The 23,196-nt window shown below is 37.9% G+C and overlaps 3 protein-coding genes across 4 annotated transcripts; 1 reads left to right on the top strand and 2 right to left on the bottom strand.

Annotated features, from left to right (window-relative positions):
- Positions 1–249: 249 nt before the first annotated feature.
- Positions 250–2,023, bottom strand: LOC104218090 (uncharacterized). The gene is made up of 5 exons (XM_070152636.1): positions 2,000–2,023; positions 1,843–1,967; positions 1,518–1,615; positions 968–1,162; positions 250–886 (listed from the first exon to the last, which is right to left on the bottom strand). Exons 1-4 carry the CDS (start codon positions 2,021–2,023, stop codon positions 1,068–1,070), a joined length of 342 nt encoding a protein of 113 aa, XP_070008737.1. The 3' UTR covers positions 250–886; positions 968–1,067.
- Positions 2,024–9,277: 7,254 nt separating this feature from the next.
- LOC104243629 (omega-3 fatty acid desaturase, chloroplastic-like) lies at positions 9,278–11,466 on the top strand. Its single transcript, XM_009798850.2, has 8 exons — positions 9,278–9,606; positions 9,731–9,820; positions 9,906–9,972; positions 10,042–10,134; positions 10,227–10,412; positions 10,518–10,598; positions 10,852–10,989; positions 11,114–11,466. The coding sequence occupies exons 1-8, from the start codon at positions 9,293–9,295 to the stop codon at positions 11,291–11,293; spliced, it is 1,149 nt and encodes a 382-aa protein (XP_009797152.2). The 5' UTR covers positions 9,278–9,292; the 3' UTR covers positions 11,294–11,466.
- Positions 11,467–12,777: 1,311 nt separating this feature from the next.
- LOC104243628 (N-(5'-phosphoribosyl)anthranilate isomerase 1, chloroplastic-like) lies at positions 12,778–19,790 on the bottom strand. 2 transcript variants are annotated; one of them, XM_009798848.2, is made up of 6 exons: positions 19,249–19,790; positions 17,403–17,483; positions 16,847–16,903; positions 14,602–14,972; positions 14,362–14,525; positions 12,778–13,191 (listed from the first exon to the last, which is right to left on the bottom strand). In XM_009798848.2, the coding sequence occupies exons 2-6, from the start codon at positions 17,410–17,412 to the stop codon at positions 12,966–12,968; spliced, it is 828 nt and encodes a 275-aa protein (XP_009797150.2). In that variant the 5' UTR covers positions 17,413–17,483; positions 19,249–19,790; the 3' UTR covers positions 12,778–12,965. The 2 variants fall into 2 exon arrangements, with proteins under 2 accessions (XP_009797150.2, XP_009797151.2); XM_009798849.2 differs by having other exon boundaries at positions 17,403–17,486; positions 19,249–19,782.
- Positions 19,791–23,196: the final 3,406 nt, after the last annotated feature.

Here is a 23,196-nt window from a genome sequence, read left to right as displayed (position 1 = left end):
TAACAAGCGGGAACCCTGATCTAGACACAGTAGGATCAATTGAGTTAGCAAATCTAATGTGCGTACAAGCATCTTTTTCCTTTTATTTTTGAATTTGGCACTATTTAAATAAAAAAGAACCTACAATAAGGTTTTCTTCCTTAAACACTAACCCGGCCAAGACTCACCAATAAGGTAACTCCGCCCTGTGTTTTTTGGATCAAATCCGGTGACAATTCTCCACTCATGTCCTTCCAGAGCTGGGTAAGTGATCTTCAAGGGCATCTCCCCGATCCATTCTTCCCAGCGCTCCTCAATCAGATCCATAACTGCTGTTGCTTGTGCAGGAGTAACTAGAGAACTTAAAATTGCAATAAAGTTGTCAACTAAGAAAGACCGGAAGTCCATGCGAGCCGGGCTGATATTAACCAAAAAGATACCCTCCTCGAAAGGGCCTGAAATCAAAGACCCAGTCAGGGATAGAGTTGAGAATGACATTAAACTGGATGGTCCTCTTAGACTGGCCATCGGTCTGAGGATGGAAGGCTGTGCTAAAACTCACTCTGCTACTCAAAGCCTTCTGTAGGCTCTGCCACAAGGCTGAAGTGAACCGTGGATCTCTATCTGATACTATGGATGATGGTATCCTAGGCGCACTATCTCATCAATATGGACCATAAACTTTTTCAAGAATGCGCATAGTAGGGCTAGGGAAACTACCTAACTTCAGTTCCAGGCTTCCAAGGTCATCCATTACATTTGTAGGGTCTGAGAACGGAAATCTAGAGAATATGTTTTCCAGATGAGTAACAAGAGAATCTCGAGCGTTGCTGTAATCAGCAGCCTGCTGTCCTTTAAACCCTTTCAACCCCTTCATGATGCCACCAAAAATACCGGCGGTAGCATTCTAGAAAAAGCAGAAAATTACCTTCCATAAGAGGTCTAGCAAAAGACGAAGAATAGAAGCCTGATATCACACTGTAGGAACCTGTTTCTTCTTTTGATGTTGGGATGTACCGACAGCATCATCTGCAGCAGCCGCGAGGGTAAAGCTTCCGGAATCCTATAAATAGGTCATTGTTATCCCATCATAATGTAAACAGAAAGCTCATGAATTTGTGTGGAGATTCTTTTGATCTTCCCCTGGGCAGCAGGGCTGAGTATTTTAGGATTGCAGGATTACCTGCAAGATGGAATGTAAATGAGTGACAGACCTGAAATCATTTCCGAAGGCCAACAGAGAGAAAATAGCAAATTCAGACCCATTCACCTACAAATTAAAAGAACAATTAGCAAAATAGTGTTTTAAAAAGAAAACACAATCAAGAGTGAAGTCAATAATGAGCCTTTAACAGCCTATCAATAACCCCTTAGATTGTATCAAGTTATCGTGCCAGTCATAATTTTCTGGAAAGTATTTACAACCATCACAAACTGAGTAGAAGCATTATGGTGAGAGTCAGAAGTAGTCCTGTCCTAACTATAATCTGGAACGTGAGCATGGGAAGCAACCATAAGCAGTGAAATCATCCCTTTACCAGGAGAACTTATGGTCTTATCCATGTTTATCTTGGAATTCCATCGAAGTATAGACACTAATGAGGATTCTCCCACAACATTAAGATCCGGCAAGGACCTGGCAAGAGTTGATGTAGATTAATCATATGTTTTCCACATGCATACATCAAAATACTCGAACAATGAAATTGAATCTCAAAATAATCGGTAATCTCAGGATAAAATAAAATCCATCACCAAAATGCATACAGTCAGAAAACGTCTGTAAGCCAATGATGTTCATCTCACTGCTCAAGCATGCATGAGAAGACTACAAAAAGAGAGACGCAAATAAAATCTTTTTACCTTATTTCAACTGCTCCACTCTGATATACTAAAACCAGTCCATATTTTTCAGCATCATTCTTAAGAATGGAAGTCCAAGAACACGGTTTAGCAAGTTTAACTTCACGAATAGGGTTGATACCGCCCTATAATTACATAATCTTATTACAAACTATACAGATGCTGATATGGCAGGTGACATTGACAACAGAAAATCTACTACTGGATATTTATTTACATTTTCAGGGGGAGCTATATCATGGCAGTCTAAGTTGCAGAAGTGCGTTGCACTTTCAACAACTGAAGCAGAGTACATTGCCGCTACAGAAACTGGCAAGGAGATGATATGGCTCAAGCGATTCCTTCAAGAGCTTGGATTGCATCAGAAGGAGTATGTCGTCTATTGTGACAGTCAAAGTGCAATAGACCTTAGCAAGAACTCTATGTACCATGCAAGGACCAAACACATTGATGTGAGATATCATTGGATTCGAGAAATGGTAGATGATGAATCTCTAAAAGTCTTGAAGATTTCTACAAGTGAGAATCCCGCAGATATGCTGACCAAGGTGGTACCAAGGAACAAGTTCGAGCTATGCAAAGAACTTGTCGGCATGCACTCAAACTAGAAGACAGTGCTACCTCCTCTAGATGAATGAGACTGGAGGGGGAGATTGATGATGTCCATCTCATTGAAGAAGTATTAGGCATGTGCCTAATAAGAGTTTTCTTTGGTTTGGTAGCCAACCTTGTTGACTTGGTTTGGTTGGTAGCCAACCTTGTTGAATTAGTTTGGTTTGGTAGCCAACCTTGTTGAATTTCTTTGGTTTGGTAGCCAACTTTGTTGAATTGTGAAAAGTGTGTGTAAATTGTCAAATATTGTAGGCTTTAGAGGGTGAAGCTTTGGCTATAAAAGGAGAGCTTCAACTCTCATTTCTACACACCAACAAAGAGAGAAAGAAAGAGTAAGGTTTCACAGACAAGGTATAAGAAAATAGTCTGTGAGGAAAATAGAGAGTGAGCGATATTGTAGTGAGGTGGGAATATCAAAAGAGGGTTATTTCTTTTGAGTGTTGTAGTGGTCTTTGGAGTATTTACCTCCGACCTACAAAGTTGTAAAATTCCTTACTATAGTGATATCAGTTGCTCCTCTCGGGGTCGTGGTTTTTTTCCCTTATTCAGAAGGGTTTTCCACGTAAAAATTTTGGTGTCATTGTTACTCTTTTATTCTTGTTAATTACCGTATCTCGGTGCTACATTATTATTCCGCTTTATTACCGTGAATATTATTTTGGTAAGGGGTTTATTCCCAACAACTGGTATCAGAGCACAGGTTCTGCTCGTTCACTGAAATACTATTCACTGTCGGTAGTACTATACTTGGTGAAAAATAAAAATGTCCGGAGTAAAGTACGAGGTAGCAAAATTCAACGGAGATAACGGTTTCTCAACATGGCAAAGAAGGATGAGAGATCTGCTCATCCAACAAGGATTACACAAGGTTCTAGATGTTGATTCCAAAAAGCCTGATACCATGAAAGCTGAGGATTGGGCTGACTTGGATGAAAGAGCTGCTAGTGCAATTAGGTTGCACTTATCAGATGATGTGGTAAATAACATCATTGATGAAGACACTGCACGAGGAATTTGGACAAGGTTGGAAAGCCTATACATGTCCAAAACGCTGACAAATAAATTATACCTGAAGAAGCAGTTATACGCCCTACACATGAGTGAAGGTACGAATTTTTTGTCACATTTAAATGTGTTTAACGGACTAATCACACAGCTTGCCAACCTCGGAGTGAAAATCGAGGAAGAAGATAAAGCCATCTTGCTATTGAACTCGTTGCCATCTTCGTACGATAATTTGGCAACAACTATCCTGCATGGTAAGACTACTATTGAGTTGAAAGATGTCACATCGGCTCTTCTACTCAATGAGAAGATGAGAAAGAAGCCTGAAAATCAAGGACAGGCTCTCATCACAGAAGGTAGAGGCAGGAGTTATCAAAGGAGTTCGAACAACTATGGTAGATCCGGAGCTCGTGGGAAGTCAAAGAACCGATCCAAATCAAGAGTCAGAAATTGCTACAACTGTAATCAACCAGGTCACTTCAAAAGAGATTGCCCAAATCCAAGGAAGGGCAAAGGTGAAACCAGTGGCCAGAAGAATGACGACAACACAGCCGCCATGGTGCAAAATAATGATAATGTTGTCCTCTTTATAAATGAGGAAGAGGAATGCATGCACCTGTCAGGTTCAGAGTCGGAATGGGTGGTTGACACAGCGGCATCTCACCATGCCACACCGGTAAGAGATCTTTTTTGCAGATATGTAGCAGGTGATTTCGGCACAGTGAAAATGGGTAACACAAGTTACTCAAAGATTGCGGGGATTGGTGACATTTGTATCAAGACAAATGTCGGATGCACATTGGTTCTAAAGGATGTGCGGCATGTACCTGATTTACGGATGAACTTGATCTCGGGAATTGCTTTAGACCGAGATGGATACGAGAGCTATTTTGCAAATCAAAAGTGGAGACTCACTAAGGGATCATTGGTGATTGCAAAGGGAGTTGCTCGTGGCACGTTGTACAGGACAAATGCAGAAATATGCCAAGGTGAATTGAACGCGGCACAAGATGAGATTTCTGTAGATTTGTGGCACAAAAGAATGGGTCATATGAGCGAGAAGGGATTGCAGATTCTTGCCAAGAAATCACTCATTTCTTATGCCAAAGGTACAACGGTAAAACCTTGTGACTACTGTTTATTTGGTAAGCAGCATAGAGTCTCATTTCAGACATCGTCTGAAAGAAAATTGAATATACTTGATTTAGTATATTCTGATGTTTGCGGCCCAATGGAAATTGAATCAATGGGCGGTAACAAATATTTTGTTACTTTTATTGATGATGCTTCACGAAAATTATGGGTTTATATTTTGAAAACCAAAGATCAGGTGTTTCAAGTTTTCCAGAAGTTTCATGCTCTAGTAGAAAGGGAGACGGGTCGAAAGCTAAAGCGTCTCCGAAGTGACAATGGAGGTGAGTACACTTCAAGGGAATTTGAAGAGTATTGTTCAAGTCATGGGATCAGACATGAAAAGACAGTTCCTGGAACCCCACAGCACAATGGCGTAGCCGAGAGGATGAACCGCACCATTGTGGAGAAGGTGAGAAGCATGCTCAGAATGGCTAAACTGCCTAAGTCATTCTGGGGTGAAGCAGTTCAGACAGCCTGTTACCTGATCAATAGGAGTCCATCAGTTCCGTTGGCGTTTGAAATCCCAGAGAGAGTCTGGACCAACAAGGAGGTGTCCTACTCGCATCTGAAGGTGTTCGGTTGCAGAGCTTTTGCACATGTACCAAAAGAGCAGAGAACAAAGCTGGATGATAAATCTATTCCCTGCATATTTATCGGATATGGAGATGAAGAGTTCGGGTACAGACTGTGGGATCCTGTAAAGAAGAAGGTCATCAGAAGCAGAGATGTAGTCTTCCGAGAAAGTGAAGTTGGAACTGCTGCTGATATGTCAGAAAAGGCGAAGAATGGTATAATTCCTAACTTTGTTACTATTCCTTCTACTTCTAACAATCCCACAAGTGCAGAAAGTACGACCGACGAGGTTGCCGAGCAGGGGGAGCAACCTGGTGAGGTTATTGAGCAGGGGGAGCAACTTGATGAAGGTGTCGAGGAAGTGGAGCACCCCACTCAGGGAGAAGAACAACCTCAACCTCTGAGGAGATCAGAGAGGCCAAGGGTAGAGTCACGCAGGTACCCTTCCACAGAGTATGTCCTCATCAGTGATGAGGGGGAGCCAGAAAGTCTTAAGGAGGTGTTGTCCCATCCAGAAAAGAACCAGTGGATGAAAGCTATGCAAGAAGAGATGGAATCTCTCCAGAAAAATGGCACATACAAGCTGGTTGAACTTCCAAAGGGTAAAAGACCACTCAAATGCAAATGGGTCTTTAAACTCAAGAAAGATGGAGATGGCAAGCTGGTCAGATACAAAGCTCGATTGGTGGTTAAAGGCTTCGAACAGAAGAAAGGTATTGATTTTGACGAAATTTTCTCCCCCGTTGTTAAAATGACTTCTATTCGAACAATTTTGAGCTTAGCAGCTAGCCTAGATCTTGAAGTGGAGCAGTTGGATGTGAAAACTGCATTTCTTCATGGAGATTTGGAAGAGGAGATTTATATGGAGCAACCAGAAGGATTTGAAGTAGCTGGAAAGAAACACATGGTGTGCAAATTGAATAAGAGTCTTTATGGATTGAAGCAGGCACCAAGGCAGTGGTACATGAAGTTTGATTCATTCATGAAAAGTCAAACATACCTAAAGACCTATTCTGATCCATGTGTATACTTCAAAAGATTTTCTGAGAATAACTTTATTATATTGTTGTTGTATGTGGATGACATGTTAATTGTAGGAAAAGACAAGGGGTTGATAGCAAAGTTGAAAGGAGATCTGTCCAAGTCATTTGATATGAAGGACTTGGGCCCAGCACAACAAATTCTAGGGATGAAGATAGTTCGAGAGAGAACAAGTAGAAAGTTGTGGCTATCTCAGGAGAAGTACATTGAACGTGTACTAGAACGCTTCAACATGAAGAATGCTAAGCCAGTCAGCACACCTCTTGCTGGTCATCTAAAGTTGAGTAAGAAGATGTGTCCTACAACAGTGGAGGAGAAAGGGAACATGGCTAAAGTTCCTTATGCTTCAGCAGTCGGAAGCTTGATGTATGCAATGGTATGTACTAGACCTGATATTGCTCACGCAGTTGGTGTTGTCAGCAGGTTTCTTGAAAATCCTGGAAAGGAACATTGGGAAGCAGTCAAGTGGATACTCAGGTACCTGAGAGGTACCACGGGAGATTGTTTGTGCTTTGGAGGATCTGATCCAATCTTGAAGGGCTATACAGATGCTGATATGGCAGGTGACATTGACAACAGAAAATCTACTACTGGATATTTATTTACATTTTCAGGGGGAGCTATATCATGGCAGTCTAAGTTGCAGAAGTGCGTTGCACTTTCAACAACTGAAGCAGAGTACATTGCCGCTACAGAAACTGGCAAGGAGATGATATGGCTCAAGCGATTCCTTCAAGAGCTTGGATTGCATCAGAAGGAGTATGTCGTCTATTGTGACAGTCAAAGTGCAATAGACCTTAGCAAGAACTCTATGTACCATGCAAGGACCAAACACATTGATGTGAGATATCATTGGATTCGAGAAATGGTAGATGATGAATCTCTAAAAGTCTTGAAGATTTCTACAAGTGAGAATCCCGCAGATATGCTGACCAAGGTGGTACCAAGGAACAAGTTCGAGCTATGCAAAGAACTTGTCGGCATGCACTCAAACTAGAAGACAGTGCTACCTCCTCTAGATGAATGAGACTGGAGGGGGAGATTGATGATGTCCATCTCATTGAAGAAGTATTAGGCATGTGCCTAATAAGAGTTTTCTTTGGTTTGGTAGCCAACCTTGTTGACTTGGTTTGGTTGGTAGCCAACCTTGTTGAATTAGTTTGGTTTGGTAGCCAACTTTGTTGAATTGTGAAAAGTGTGTGTAAATTGTCAAATATTGTAGGCTTTAGAGGGTGAAGCTTTGGCTATAAAAGGAGAGCTTCAACTCTCATTTCTACACACCAACAAAGAGAGAAAGAAAGAGTAAGGTTTCACAGACAAGGTATAAGAAAATAGTCTGTGAGGAAAATAGAGAGTGAGCGATATTGTAGTGAGGTGGGAATATCAAAAGAGGGTTATTTCTTTTGAGTGTTGTAGTGGTCTTTGGAGTATTTACCTCCGACCTACAAAGTTGTAAAATTCCTTACTATAGTGATATCAGTTGCTCCTCTCGGGGTCGTGGTTTTTTTCCCTTATTCAGAAGGGTTTTCCACGTAAAAATTTTGGTGTCATTGTTACTCTTTTATTCTTGTTAATTACCGTATCTCGGTGCTACATTATTATTCCGCTTTATTACCGTGAATATTATTTTGGTAAGGGGTTTATTCCCAACAACTGGTATCAGAGCACAGGTTCTGCTCGTTCACTGAAATACTATTCACTGTCGGTAGTACTATACTTGGTGAAAAATAAAAATGTCCGGAGTAAAGTACGAGGTAGCAAAATTCAACGGAGATAACGGTTTCTCAACATGGCAAAGAAGGATGAGAGATCTGCTCATCCAACAAGGATTACACAAGGTTCTAGATGTTGATTCCAAAAAGCCTGATACCATGAAAGCTGAGGATTGGGCTGACTTGGATGAATATAATGATGCAGAACGAGATGGTTGTGTATAAGAGTGAAAATGTGTAATGACATGAACTTGATGAAGAAAGAAATGTGTTTCATCACTCATGGACTCATGAATCCCTTCCACTAATAATGTAAAATAAAAAGGAAATACTATTTGTCATGATCCAGGCCTAACTACCAAGGTATTGCTCACGCTGCCCAAACTTTGGGGCCTCAAAGTTTTGTCCCCTTAGACTTTAACCCAACAGGCACCTCAACAGTTAAAGTCCAGAACCCACTTATATGGTCCCTAACATTCACCTCCATTCCGATACGGGATTTTCCTAAGCTAAGCTTCACGGCGAACCCCTTTCAAGTTCAACCGCCAATTGTTTGTGGGCTATTATAATTGAGTTTAATCAGGAAAAAAAAAGTTTCTCTACTCATGCCACTCCTCTCTGATCAGTTGTCAGTACCACATTTGAGTCTAACTACTCCTATATAAGAGCTTCTTTGTATTGAGTTTAATTATTAAAAAACAACTTAATCTTCTCATGCCTCTCCTCTCCGATCTATTGTCAATACCACCTAGCAGAATTAGAACTTAAAACAGAAAAGTGATGATTGTTCTCCTGGAGGCTCCTAATAAATGATGAATTTCAGACTTCCCACCCATGTCAGGCCAGTATCTATCCACGGTTTAGAAGAATACTTCAAAATGACATAAGTTACAGAAGAGTTTAAGAACATAAAGGCATACCATCCTGTTCAGTATCCGGAACCAAGTTCAAGCTAGTTGTCTTAGACTGCCCCATGAGGCTATAAACACAAACCTACACAAACGAAAAGTATCAGTAAGTTATGCACAGATGGTGTTACCAGTTTCTCAAAGATGCAGCCATCTGAAAACATGATAGATGTTACCTGGCCACATTGGTGACCAGTGGCAAGAGTTAAAACAGTGGAGGAGAAATCCAAAGCAGATATTGATGTTCTAGGACCAGTGTCTTGAATGCCCTCCACCTGGCCATCACACTTTGACATGTTATCTCTTGGAAAGTATCGACATGCCAATGAAACCAGAGACTATTTTTATGACTATATAGGTGAATATGAGAACACATCAAGGCAGTTGCTTATCAGTTAAGAGTCGAATAAATGCAAAATGCAAGGACCTGAGCTTCCAGAATAGCTATAAGTGAAAAGACTGGAAATGTTGCATTCCACAGACGGACAGATCCATCCAGATAGCCAGCAACAAATATTCTCTCCATTCCCCTGGGTCAACAAGTTTTTTGACCCAGGGGCACCCCCACCATTTAAGTTGTCTGATATTAGGGCAGCTATTCCTAAGCATTGTTGGGTCAAGAATCCATGGAAATCTATGAGTTATGTTGTGAGGGATGCTGCTATTGTATTTGGATTGGCAGCTGCGGCTGCTTATTTCAACAATTGGGCTGTTTGGCCTTTGTATTGGTTTGCTCAGAGTACTATGTTTTGGGCTCTCTTTGTTCTTGGTCATGATTGGTCATGCATCTTCTTGATTTTTCGTCAAAGTTTTGATTTTTATTGTTATTTGGAGCTTAATTTGGTGACACCATTTTGGTTTTCTTTGTGAATTGACCCCATTTTGGTTTTCTTTGTGAATCAGTGGACATGGAAGTTTTTCAAATAACCACAAGTTGAATAGTGTCGTTGGACATATCCTTCATTCTTCAATTCTTGTTCCTTACCATGGATGGTTTGTCTCTTTTCTTGAAAATTATTTAGATTTTTAAGAAGATTATTGTATAATGAATGGTGTATTTGTGGTGATATTTTTTCAGGAGAATAAGTCATAGGACACATCATCAGAACCATGGACATGTTGAGAATGATGAGTCATGGCATCCTGTAAGTTTCAGCATTTTCCAAACACTATTTTAGTTGCTTGTTTCAACCTCTGATTTTTTGCTTTCTCAGATACCTGAGAAGATTTACAATAGTTTGGATCTTGCCACAAAGAAATTAAGGTTCACTCTACCCTTTCCCTTGTTGGCATACCCTTTCTATCTGGTGAGTACTTCATAGTATCTTTTATATCCATAATAAGTGTGAACTGGCAACAAAAAATGACATTTTCTTGAACTTGAGTTGGGTAATTACAGTGGAGTAGAAGCCCTGGAAAGAAAGGGTCTCACTTTGATCCAAACAGTGATTTGTTTGTTCCAAGTGAGAAGAAAGATGTGATGACTTCAACTCTGTGTTGGACAGCAATGGCTGCATTGCTAGTGGGATTGTCCTTTGTGATGAGTCCTTTCCAAGTGCTTAAGCTCTATGGCATCCCCTATTGGGTTAGTCCATTTTTCAACCTTCCTTCTTGACACTCATTCCCCCCCCCCCTTTTGCCTAACTTTTTGTTTGTTCTTATTATTTGGAATTGAATATTTTGAATGTAGGGCTTTGTCATGTGGCTTGACTTAGTTACCTACTTGCATCACCATGGTCATGATGATAAACTTCCTTGGTACAGAGGAGAGGTATACTTTTTATTGGAGTTAGATTTTACTATTAAAAATACTAGTTGATAGGCTGGAACTATGTTATTAACATATGTTCTGTCTTTAGAGATTCTTGATGCATAACTGGTCTAATCATGTCTTTGAGAAATATTAGCACTTAGCAGTATTATTTTATAAAGAAGCAGACTCCTACTTGCTTGGAACTGAGACGTAGTAATTATTATTTTATTAACAAAAAGTTGGGAGTTGACAATTTAGATGTATCAAACAGGAATGGAGTTATCTTAGAGGAGGGCTTACAACGCTTGATCGTGATTATGAATGGATCAACAACATCCACCATGACATAGGAACACATGTGATACATCATCTATTCCCTCAAATTCCACACTATCATTTGGTGGAAGCAGTAAGTATCACAATATATATTAAAATGAGTTTTAACTTATATACATCGACAGTATAAAGAAACTAGCTGCTCAATGCAATATGCGATGGTATTAACATGTGTTGATTACTTTTTGAATTTGCAGACTGAAGCTGCTAAGCCAGTGTTAGGGAAGTATTATAAGGAGCCAAAGAAGTCAGGGCCTCTACCATTTTACTTGTTGGGAGTTCTCATAAAGAGTATGAAGCAGGATCACTATGTGAGTGACACTGGTGATATAGTATATTATCAAACTGATCCCCAACTCTCAGGGTCTCAGAAATAGAATCCTATACTACAATTTAAAAGCAGGTGATTCTTTTTCACTAACACTATGGCCATTCAAGTTTGTAATCACAACTACAAAGTAAAGTTAGCTCCCATTAAAGGATGGAGAAGGCATATAAAGTCTGTAGATGAGCAGTTTCAATTGTTGCCATATTGTAATAATTGAGTGGAGAAAGAAATTGTCTTCAACGAAAATTGGGGAAAGTTGGGTGATAAGTTGGGGAAAGAAGAAGGAAACAACAAAGGAATGTCACTTTCAATAAAAAAAATTAATAACATTTTATATGTCGGACTAAACCCCTTAAGCACCTGTAGCATGTTAATTTTAGCAATAGTTGTTAATTGGTTGTTTTCTAGGTAGCCAATATCCACTCTCTATCATACAAGTCATGTATAAATAAGATAAGTTTCGCCCCCATATAGAAGTTGAAGTCTTTATATTAACACAAGTTTGATATGTCATGAGATATTAAAAAATAATTAAAGTTATATATAATGATACAACAATAACAACAACAACGACCCAGTATAATTCCACAAGTGGGGTTTGGGGAGGGTAATATGTACGCAGACCTTACCCCTACCCCGATGGGTAAAGAGGCTGTTTCCAGGAGACCCTCGGCTCATATAATGATAGTGTAACGATTTTTATACTATCAGTGCAGTTTATTAATCGTAATAGCAAGAAATTAGTACAAGACAGAGACTATTATATGCCACTACTTTAGTTACCTACTAACACACCGTGGCCAGGATGATAAACTTGTTACATATCCTCTTGGAGAATTTTGATTCTAATTAGATTATTTTGATTCTAATTAGATTCCGCTACTAAAGAATTATTTCACTATGATAAGACAGATATCTAACTGACAGGTCTGATTTCTTTTTATAGAAATAATAAAGTCAACCAAGTTTAGGAAATATGTTGTTGTCTTTGGAGGATCTCAATGCGCAACTAATTTAATGATAAGTATCAGCTGTATTGCTCCAACCGAGAGGTTGTGAGTTCAGTCTCCCCAAGAGCAAGGTGGGAAGTTCTTGGAGGGAAAGATGTCAGGAGTCTATTTTGGAAACAGTCTCTCTACCCTAGGATAGGGGTAAGATCTGCGTACACACTACCCTCCCCAGACCCCACTAAGTGGGATTGGTTTGTCCAGAATAACTAATCTATTCACAAAGATTTTGAATTAAGTTGTATCAAACGTATAGTTATCAATTCAGGCTTACAACAGTTACAGATTGGGCTGTTAGGCAGGAGATACTTTATAGTAGCAACAACAAGACCCATTCACGCTTCAATAATCACATTGACAGGAAGTAATAAAGTAGCTAAAATGCCTCAGAGATTTGGCCAAGAAAGTATAGTATCTGTGTTAAGTATCACATATTTTTCTTTTGTGTTGGAAAAGATTTTATCACAATAACGGGACTAAATTCATTAAGACAAGCAAATTGAAAGTCATTTTCAATCCAACAATGTGCAATAGAATTTTACTTTATTAGCTGTCGTCAATCCATCTTCAGTCACGCTTATAGCCCATCAATTGAACTACACAAGGGAAGTTTCTTCTCCTAGTAACACATGAGAATAATTAGTGCAATAAATTACAAGAGGAACATTGCAGTTGATTTAAGAATCTGCGCTGGGGAATTTGCCTCAATATTTGCTACAACCGTACAGATTTCACTGCATTCATGAACGATAGTATCCGTGACACATCCTTTTGGATGCCGTCCTGTCCACATATGCCACTACTCACATCCACTCCATTGGGTTTAAGTGCAGAAAGAGCTTCACAAACATTCTCCGGGTTAATTCCTCCTGCCAAGAGCCACCCATGTTTGCTTCTAATGCGCGGCAGCTTAAACTGAACCCAGTTGAATCCTTTGCCACTGCAAAAGTGAGCTACTACTTAGTAAAGTATACAGAGAGCAAGTGAAAATTGGTAACCGATGATTTTTGCAGGAGTAAAATTCAGCTGCTTACACACTCATATCAATTGCATCATTCATCAGTTGTTCATATCAATTGCATCATTCATCAGTTGTCATCTATAGAAAGCACATAGAAAGCACTAAGACTTTGCTATGAATTCAACTTCTCAAAAATTGTCATTGTCCTCATTGCTATTATTCCTATTCTTGTTCTAACTACAATGTCACTGTTATAGCATGTTTGGCCAAGATTCTCCCCAATGCCAAGCTTTTTTTTTTTTTTTTTTTTTGGGGGGGGGGGGGGGAGGGGGGACTGCTTCTAATTAGAAGCAGAAGCAGTTTTTAAGAAGCATAAAGAAGTAGCTTCTTTCAAGAAGCAAAAGCAATTTTGACTTTTCTTCCTACCAAAAATACCCTTAGCAAAATATTATATATACCAAAATAACCTTACTTAGTTTAAACTATTAAGTAATATATAATTACTTTTGGGATGAGCTTTCATATTTATTGAATGATTTCTTGATATATTTAAATTATCTTGAAAGAATAAAGTACTTTTCAATTTTATTTTTATATTTTACTTAAATTAAATAAAAAAACTTAATTATTACTTTAATAATAAATATTTGCGATTATTTATCTGCTTATATAACATTAAGTATTAAGCAAATCTCTTCATGTCCTTATTCGTAATTTGACACTTAAAAGCACTTTTTGAAAAGCTTGGGCAAACACAAATTATTCTTCAAAAGTGTTTTTCAAACTGATTAGCTAAACACAGATTGTTTTTCTCCAAAAGTACTTTTTTGAAAAGCACTTTTGAAAAAAAACACTTCTCAAGATAAGCTTATTTTCCCAGCTTGGCCAAACAAGCTATTAGTCGCTTGATTCCTTTCGCATTAGAAGACTCAGTTGCTTGGTCATGCTAAAGTTACAAAAACAAGTTTGATTTGGTCTGAAAGAATTCAAACAAGTTTAGTAATACCAACAGAATAGAATTATGTCTTCGTTGATTAGCTCGATATCACTTGTCCTTTACATTATCCATGCAATATAAACATGGTTGGAAAGAGACAGTGAAGGATTTCATACTCAGCCATGACAGGTTTATGCAAGGAGAATCAATACCTGCCACCTTTTGCACTATCCACTAGAACCCAATCAACCAGAGAAGACTCCTCATCAGAAATATAGTTCAAAAGGCCTCCCTCTTCATTTGCATGAAGTACGTATATTACACGTTTTTCCCTGACCAAAATTGGAAAAGCATCTCGAGAACCATTTCCATGAAGCTGCTCAATTTGCATGTCAATTTTGAGGAATTGGAAACAAGAAATTAAAGATGGTGAAAATTACAGAGGTCCTCACCTGCACAAATTCAAGGTCTGCTGCATCAGAGGCTTTTAGTATTGTGTCAGCATTATCGTCTACAAACACCCCCACTGGCTCAGCTCCATATTCCCGTGCAACCTTGGAAATCTCCTTTGCAGTAGAAAGTGAAATAGAACGTTTTGAGTTAGGCCATATGATCATACCAATAAAATTGGCTCCAGCTTCTGCGGCAAGAGCAGCATCTCTAGCTGATGTAATTCCACACATTTTGACTAAAGCCCTACTTTCTATTTGCTCTGTTTGAGCCGAGACCCCTACTGACTGATTCAAGGTGCAGATAAATCTATTCCTAGCAGAAGTCCTCAACCGTGTCCTATTTGCAGAATATACTTCTACACCCAATAGACCTGTAAAAATGAAGATTTTGCAAAAGAATGATGCATCATTTTATACTTCAACCAGAACTCTAGACCAGTTAAAAAGAAGGGAAAAGGTCCAAAATTGTCCCTCTACTATACTATATTGTTTCCTTCTGCCACCGTTATACTATTCGTCCAATCTAGCCCCTAATCAACTTTAAAAATTTGCACCTAACCCTAACAGATCTACGCCGTGGCAGCTGACCCTCTCAATTTTTTCCATGTAAGCTGCCAAGTCACACTACCAAACAACCCCAAATCTGCCACCTCGCCATCTTCTTCCCCTACTATTTCTTCTTCCACACCCACTCAAAGACACCAACACCTCCCAGGCTCCAACCACCGTTATAACCAAACAATCCCAAATTAGATTCAAGTAACTTCATATTTCCCAAAACAACTACTGATTCTCATTTTTTCTTCACGACGATTTTTTCAGATTTCGAAGAACTTGACGAGTTCTTCAACCTTTCTCACTATTTAGAAATGGAGGCTTCAAGTTTTCTTCTCTTAAATCTTGATAACATATGTATTAAGCTCCAAATCTAAAACAAATATATGATTTCCAGAAGATTTAAACAATAAATCACTTAACATCCATTAAATTTTCAGATCCGTGAACTTGGAAACCCAAAATGGATATTCTATTTTTTTTCAAAATTAATCCAAACCAAGACGGCAACAATCTAATTTTGAGCACACTTGAAGCTCAAAACTGAAAAGGTCGTGGTTGGGACTCTTTCTTGCCAATTTGCTTCAAAACCGCCATTACTGTAACAAGGAAAGAGAAAAGAGAAACTCTCAAGAGCCCATATTTTGGGATTCAATAAGCAAATTGAACCCTCTCGCAAAATGGGTCACGGACATGGTATTTGCATTCAAAGATTTTAACTTTTTTACATCATTAACAAAAAAAAATCCCCAAGAATTAGTAAAATTTTTAGAAAACAATTTGATGAAATTATGTATACTATTGAATGAATTGAGTTGTTAAAGGTCGACCCAGCAAAAGATCAAGTTTTCTTCTAAGGTTCTTCAGTTTCCCAGCTAGTTTCATGTCTTATTTGTTGTTTTATTAAGTAAAAATAAAGATTGTATTTAATGGTGGTTGGAGCCTGGGAGGCGCTGGTGGCTTTGAGTGGGTGTGGAAGAAAAAATGTTAGGGGAAGAAGATGGTGAGGTGGCAGATTTGGGGTTGTTTGGTAGTGTGACTGTATTGTTTGGTAGTGCGACTTGGCAGCTGACATGGACAAAATTGAGAGGGTCATCTGCCACGGTGTAGATCTGTTAGGGTTAGGGACAATTTTTAAAAGTTGATTAACGGTGGAGGTTAGATTGCACGAATAGTATAACAGATGGCAGAAATAAACAATATAGTATAGTAGAGGGGCAATTTTGGACCTTTTCCCTAAAAAGAATCTTAAGGAAATATCATAATAAGTCACTTTTAAAACACCTATCAAGTGCACATTTGCATCTTTCCACGTACCGGTAGCAAAGGTCAGAAAGGAAACTTTTCTATGTAAGATTAAAAAATCAAGAAAAATGAATTAGTGGAAAAGCACGAGATCCAAAACCAACGCTTAACTCCAGAATAATATATGGTGTAAGCTTCCTATCCCAGTCCTTGTTGGCATCTCTCTTTTGCTTTGGTAAAAAATCTTAAAGGAGAAATAGAATAAGTAGTAGCTGTGGTGATCACCATTTGGTTTTCACATCATGTGGTTTCTTTAAAAATCACTAGTCCTGACCTATTATCTTCTTAAACTATGGATTATTTCTTAAAAGAGTTACTCTCTTTCTTCTTGTTTCGGGGTACTATAAGTGCAAATAATGCCCATGTGATCCAAACTTTCACTTACCTTGGCTTCTGCGAATGCCTATTACTCTTGGTTGAAGCTGAGTTCCCACGTTGAACACTGAAAAGACAAAACTATGGCTTAGACTAAGTAAATAGTGAAATTAACCGACACAATGCTATATACTCTTATGACACTCATACAAATTATTAAATAAAAAGGGCATTAGAATTGAAAGAAGTAGATCTTTGAGGACATTAAACAAATTTTAGTTGCCGAATAAGAGCTCAAGGAAAAAATAACTGGCATGTCTACTGGGCTTACTCTAGTTTCCTTGTTTGTATAGATATAGGAAGAGCTTTTAGGGTGATGATATGCAGATGCAAAGCTCTTTGGCACACTCCTCTCTGGTGCACGCTGCACGGAGGAGCACCCCACATCTCTTTAATCTAAACCCTATTAGTCTCTGGATGAGATGACACTTATATAGCTTGATAGTTTGGATTCTGGCTATTGTGTCTCATACACAGTGACACACCCTGTGTGCTTAGCCCTCTTAAGAAAGGTGTAAGTACTATGTATAAAGAAGGATAAGCAGAAATAGAAGTTATTGAAGAACCTGAGAGCATCTTTTCTTCCTAATTCCGTTCTACCTCTGTAGAGCTATGCGCGAGAGAAGGAGAGATGCCGTAAAATAGTCCTGCTACTCATCAAATAAAAAAGTAGGTCAAACAGAGGAATTGCAAACACGTGCTAATAACTAGACTAGTCATCCGATACTATCTACTAAAGCAACTAAACAAATACACTTTTTAAAATTAGCAATTAGGCAATTTAGCAGACAAGCCCTAAATGCAAAACCTGCAAAGCAACATACACCAACAAATCGTGGAGATATCAAGAACGTTTCACTACATGATTGAATTCTAGAATAAGTACAAAACAAATACTCCTTCCGTTTCAAAAAAAATGAACCTATTTCCTTTTCGGTTAGTTTAAAAAGAATGACCCCTTTCTAAATTTGGAAAGAATGTAGCTTTAAACTTCTCATTTTTTCCTTAATGAGATGATTTATAGTCACGTTAACTGCACCTTGTCACACCTCCTTTTTACCACCCGAGTGGGAGTATAAGGGAGTTTTTCCAATTAAAGTGACATTGTTCGAAATGGGATTATTTTATTTATCAGAGTCGCCACTTGGAATATTTATGATGTCCCAAGTCACCGGTTTATTTTTTTAAAAATCCCAAATCGAGGAAGTTTATATTTTTTAAAGTCTGCGAACTAGAAATTCTAGATAAGGAATTTTGTTAACCCGGGAGAAAGTGTTAGGCATTCCCGGGTTCCATGGTTCTAGCACGATCGCTTAAACTAAATAATTGGCCTATTATCTGATTTATTACATGTTTTAAACCTATTGTGCATTTTTAGCTTTATAACCGCTTTTAATTAATTTAATACTGCTTTTAGAATTTATGAAATTATTTCTTGAACAAGTTACGATTATCGTACACTTGTTTGTTTTGGAACACACCACGAACCACGCTACATGAAATGCACCCGCGATTCACAGACATATTTATTTTATTATTAATGTTCAAAGTTGTTACGATCGGGTCACATGAAATGCACACCCGATTTTGGGGATTAGGCATCATAACTATGTCATGGGAACCGTACCCATAGTCACGATGATTTTATTATAAACGTGCCTAAAGCAAACTACAAATGTTTATAAGTTGTGTAATCTCTAATTGGGCGATTGTGTGTGAAAAGGCCCGCGATTATGGAGTACTTTTACTAAAAGAGATTTCATGCTCACTTCTTATTTCAAATATACTCTAACCGACCTTAACACTCAAATCCAAAGGTTGTTGTGATCTGACCCAATTCTTTTTTTTTGAAGGCGGAAGAGCTTCTCGCACATAAATTTTCAACAACCAAGAAAATGTACAAGTCTTGGGAAGAAGAAGAAAGAGATACGAAACAAAAAAATTAACAAGCACTCAAGAAACTTAATCAGCTAATTTGCCTAGACCAGTATTTACCTGAAAATCAATTCACAGCAAAAAATTGCCAAAATTTACAAGAAAAGTTTATCGATTCTTCATGCCTTGAGTTGCGCATAGATTGATGTACGAATTGCATGATGAGGAGATAAACATTTTCCATTTACAAGAACTTGTTCCACAAAATCCACTCGTTCTGATTTGAATTGATTCAGCTTATATTACAATTGAAACATATGAGCAAACCAAAATAGGATGGATTCAGTCAACAAACCAAATTTGCATATAGTTACATGAGTTGATTCCTTTTTCATTCAAATGGAAACAGAATACACATTCATTACACAGCAAAATTAGCAAGAATCGTACTTGAACAAATAGATAATAAATCGAACAAGAATTCAACAGTTTTTCATCATTTAGGGAAAACCCAATACCAGAAAATTGAGAACTGACCTAATTGAACACTGAAACGAGCCAAATAAAGGCAGAAATCAACTCAAGTGCAGCTCAGCAATATTAATCCAGCAGCAAAAGACAGCATTTAAGCCCCAGATTTCAACTCCGAAGAACCAAACCACGGAAGGCAAGGAGGCTGTGAACTCAGCAATCTCTCAACCGAACTCCATTTCACATGAAAATCCAGAAGAAGAGCTGACCCCCCCCCCCCCCTTTTTTAATTTTTCTGACTCTTGATATCAAACTAAGAAGAAAAACAAAACTGAATACATTTTTTTAAATTTTTTATTCGATTTTAAATTTCGAAGTGCAAGCTTATTCTCCCAGCAGTCATAGGCGTGTGCGTTTTGGAGAGGATGAAGAAGAAGCAGAAGAAGGGAGCCGGGGGGGGGGGGGGGGTGATTTCGACCTTTCTCTGTATTTCTGGGGAACGAAGAAGAAGAAGTCAGCAGCGGCGCTGCTTCTTCAGAGAACGGGGAAGGGAATTAAGGGTTCTGTTTTCGTGTGAGATCGGAGGTGAATGGGAGCTGGTCTTCGGTGGTCAGGGATCTGGTAAATTAGGGCTGTTTAATCACATATCCGAAATACGAATGTATCCATTCAATTTTGAATTTCGGATTTTGGATTAGATCGGATTTCGGATTATGTTTATTAAAATTTCAGATTTCGGATTGGTATATTTTAATCCAATCCGAAATCCGAAATTATTAGGACATATAAATACTACATTTTAATTTACATCAACCTCCAAGTTATTACCTTTACAATTGCTAGATTTAGCTATATTGGCACCATAGTACTCTCGTAATTGCATAAACATGAATTTTTTTTTTATGTATTGCCTCTTTTACAAAAAAAATATACATATTAATTTAACTTTGAGGCATAATAATACGATCTGATATCCGATCCGATCCAAACTTTAAAATCCGATCTGATCCGATATAATTCGGATCGGATTCGGATTGTATTTTCTAGAATCCGAAATCCGAAATTCGAATCCGAAATATGTTAAATCCGATCCGATCCGTGCACAACCCTAATCTGGTTGTTGTTGAAAAATGAGAGATGATGAAGAAGGTCCAAGGGCGCCCTTTGGTATAGGTCTAAGCGTAGGTTTTAATTGGAAGGGGATGGGTTTTGGGCCGATGGGTTCAAATGTATTAGGGTTGGGGTTGGTTGAAATTTGAGCTTGGATTTGGGTTAGCCTTGGGGAAGAATTGGGTCAATTTGGTACAAAGAATTAATCCAAACTCATATTAAAACCCCTTTTTTCAATTACCTCTTTTATTCCTTTTTTCCTTCTTTTTTTCTTTTTCTTCTTCTTTAATTAAAAATTCTAAATTAATCTAAATTGTAAAACTAACTAATTATCTAATTATAAAAATTACTTGATCCTAAATCAAAAGAGAAAAATCAACATGCACATTTAATTTACCCTTAAATTGAATCTTGTAAATTGAATGAAAGTAAAATAAATCAAATTTGGAGGGTCAAAGAGTTTTAGTAAACTTTTTTTTTTTTTTGTAGAAAAAGATGTGAATGAATTTACCCCCAAATATGAATATTTATTTCATCACTTGTTTCAAAATGTATTATGAACTATTGATCGGCGCGTTGATTTATTATTGACTTGCCTAACAACAGCATAGGCATCATCATGGCCATGGCGGTAATTGTGTCATGACACCTAGGTCCCAAATACTCCCATCACTAGGGATAGATTTTTTTTTAAAAAAAATCTTTTTTTTTTTTGGCAAGTGCAGGGTTTCTTTGGAAATGTATTCCAAGTGAGTATAGGCTCATGGTGTGTGAGGAAAAGAGGTATGTGATTGCAATGGCTGCCAGCCTATTCTTGGGTGAAACTATCCATATTGGAAGGTAAATCAGACATCATTTAAGGCTTCTTTCCCTTCTCCACTCCAACAATATAGTCATCTACATATGTTTTGTCATTATAGTAGGGAAAAATCTAGTAACCTTACTGTAATATTGGATAAAATTTAATTACTCTAACGTAACAAAAAATAATATTATCTAACGAACTTTTCTATTATAGTGGGTAAAGTTCAGTTTATTGTTATAGTGAGTAACATTCAACTACTTTTAATGTAATATAAACTAGTGTTGATAACTTTATTGTCGTTATTGTCGTCGTTATTGTCGTATCAATAAAGTTTAGTAACCTATAGAATTAATCCGCAAAATCAAAAGCACATTCAAGATTTTAAACTAGTCAGTGTTATATTACATACTTCTATGTGACAATTAGTGTACATTTAGTATAAATTTGTACTAGTATTTTAAAAAAATTCAACTCCCAAAAATGTGATTGTGCTTCCACTTGCTGTTGCAAAGACAAATCTTCCCCTGATTGAACTAATTACTGTAATTGTTAAGCTTTAATGAAATAAAAATCAATGACCATCTTGTTCATTGTTTAATGTAGTTTGTTGGGATCAATCATCATTCTACTTGGGTAGGGTTTTAATTAAACCATTGAAGACGGAAACAAATTCATAAATAACCATTCTTCGTCATTTTGTAATTGAAAAATAACCATTGTTATTGTGTTACAAATTTTACTAGTGAAATTTTAGGACATTCTCATAGAATTTTTACTGTTGAAATTCGAAACTTCATGTTAGTAGTTATTTTTCGATTGCATGGCTGCAAAGTGGCTAGTCCATACTATTACTATAAATATCTTTGGGATGTTGTAATTCCATCGTGGATCTCATGAACATTAGCGTTGAATGTGTTCATTCTAATTAAACACGCTTTCAATTGGAACTTTTACCTATATATGGAAATCAATAAACCTAAATATTACTATTAGGGAGGTTTCCATTTAATCACATAACATAACTATATTTACTAATTGTATATTCAATAAGAGATTAAGCTCCCATCTTTCCGATTTTAGGCTCTAATCTCTCTCTCACACGCACACCCCTCAATCCACTCCACAGTGCTACTACTTGGGTCTCAATTAGAATTTTACTGTATTTTTATTTTAAGCCATTATTTAAATTTTACCTTACTTTAAAAAGTTTTATAAATATAAACTCAACGATTGATACCATTTAACATTTGAAATATCCGAGAAAACTTATACACTACACCTTGTCAAAGATAAAAAAAATTCAATACCGTGAAGGTAGTTTATTGTGCATCCAAAGGTTACTGTGACGACCCAAGGGGTCATCACCGTAATTCTTCCTTGTTCCGTGCTCCCGAGGCCTTGAAAACCTCGCATTTAGTTGTCTCGATTGGCGTGTGCAGTTCGGGCGCGTAGCCGAAAAGTTTTTATGTTAGAATATGTGAATTATGTGAAACATTTGATGAATTTTGGTATTAATATGCATAATGTTGACTTCGGTCAACATTTTGGGTAAACGGACCCGGACCTGTGATTCGACGGTCCCGGAGGGTCCGTAGAAAAATATGGGACTTGGGCGTGTGCCCGGAATCAAATTCTGAGGTCCCAAGCCCGAGAAATGAATTTTTGAAAGAAATTGTTTTTCTGAAATTTGATATGAAAATTTGAAATGAAAAGGAGTTAGAAAATATAGGTATCGGGCTCGTATTTTGGTTCTGACGCCCGGTACAAGTCTTAAATATGTGTTAAGCACTATCTGTAAAGTTTGGCTAAAAACGGACGTCATATGACGTGTTTCGGACTAAAAATGGAGAATTTGAGTTATGAAAGTTGAAGAAAAGAAAATCATGTGTTTGAGGCTTGATCCTATGTATATGATGTTATTTTGGCGATTTGATCGCACGAGTAAGTCCGTAAGATATTTTTAAGGTTGTGTGCATGTTTGGTTTGGAGCCCCGAGGGCTCGGGTGAGTTTTGAATGGGGCCCGGGAGGTCTTGGACTTAAGAAAATGCAGGTTCAGGTGTTGCAGACACCAGCGCGGCCGCGGTCATTTCCGCGCGGT

The sequence above is a fragment of the Nicotiana sylvestris genome, chromosome 7, assembly GCF_000393655.2.
Source record: "Nicotiana sylvestris chromosome 7, ASM39365v2, whole genome shotgun sequence".
NCBI classification, from domain to species: Eukaryota; Viridiplantae; Streptophyta; class Magnoliopsida; order Solanales; family Solanaceae; genus Nicotiana; species Nicotiana sylvestris.
The sequence above is the reverse complement of the archived record's forward strand: the minus strand, read 5'-3'. Positions and strand labels throughout refer to the sequence as shown.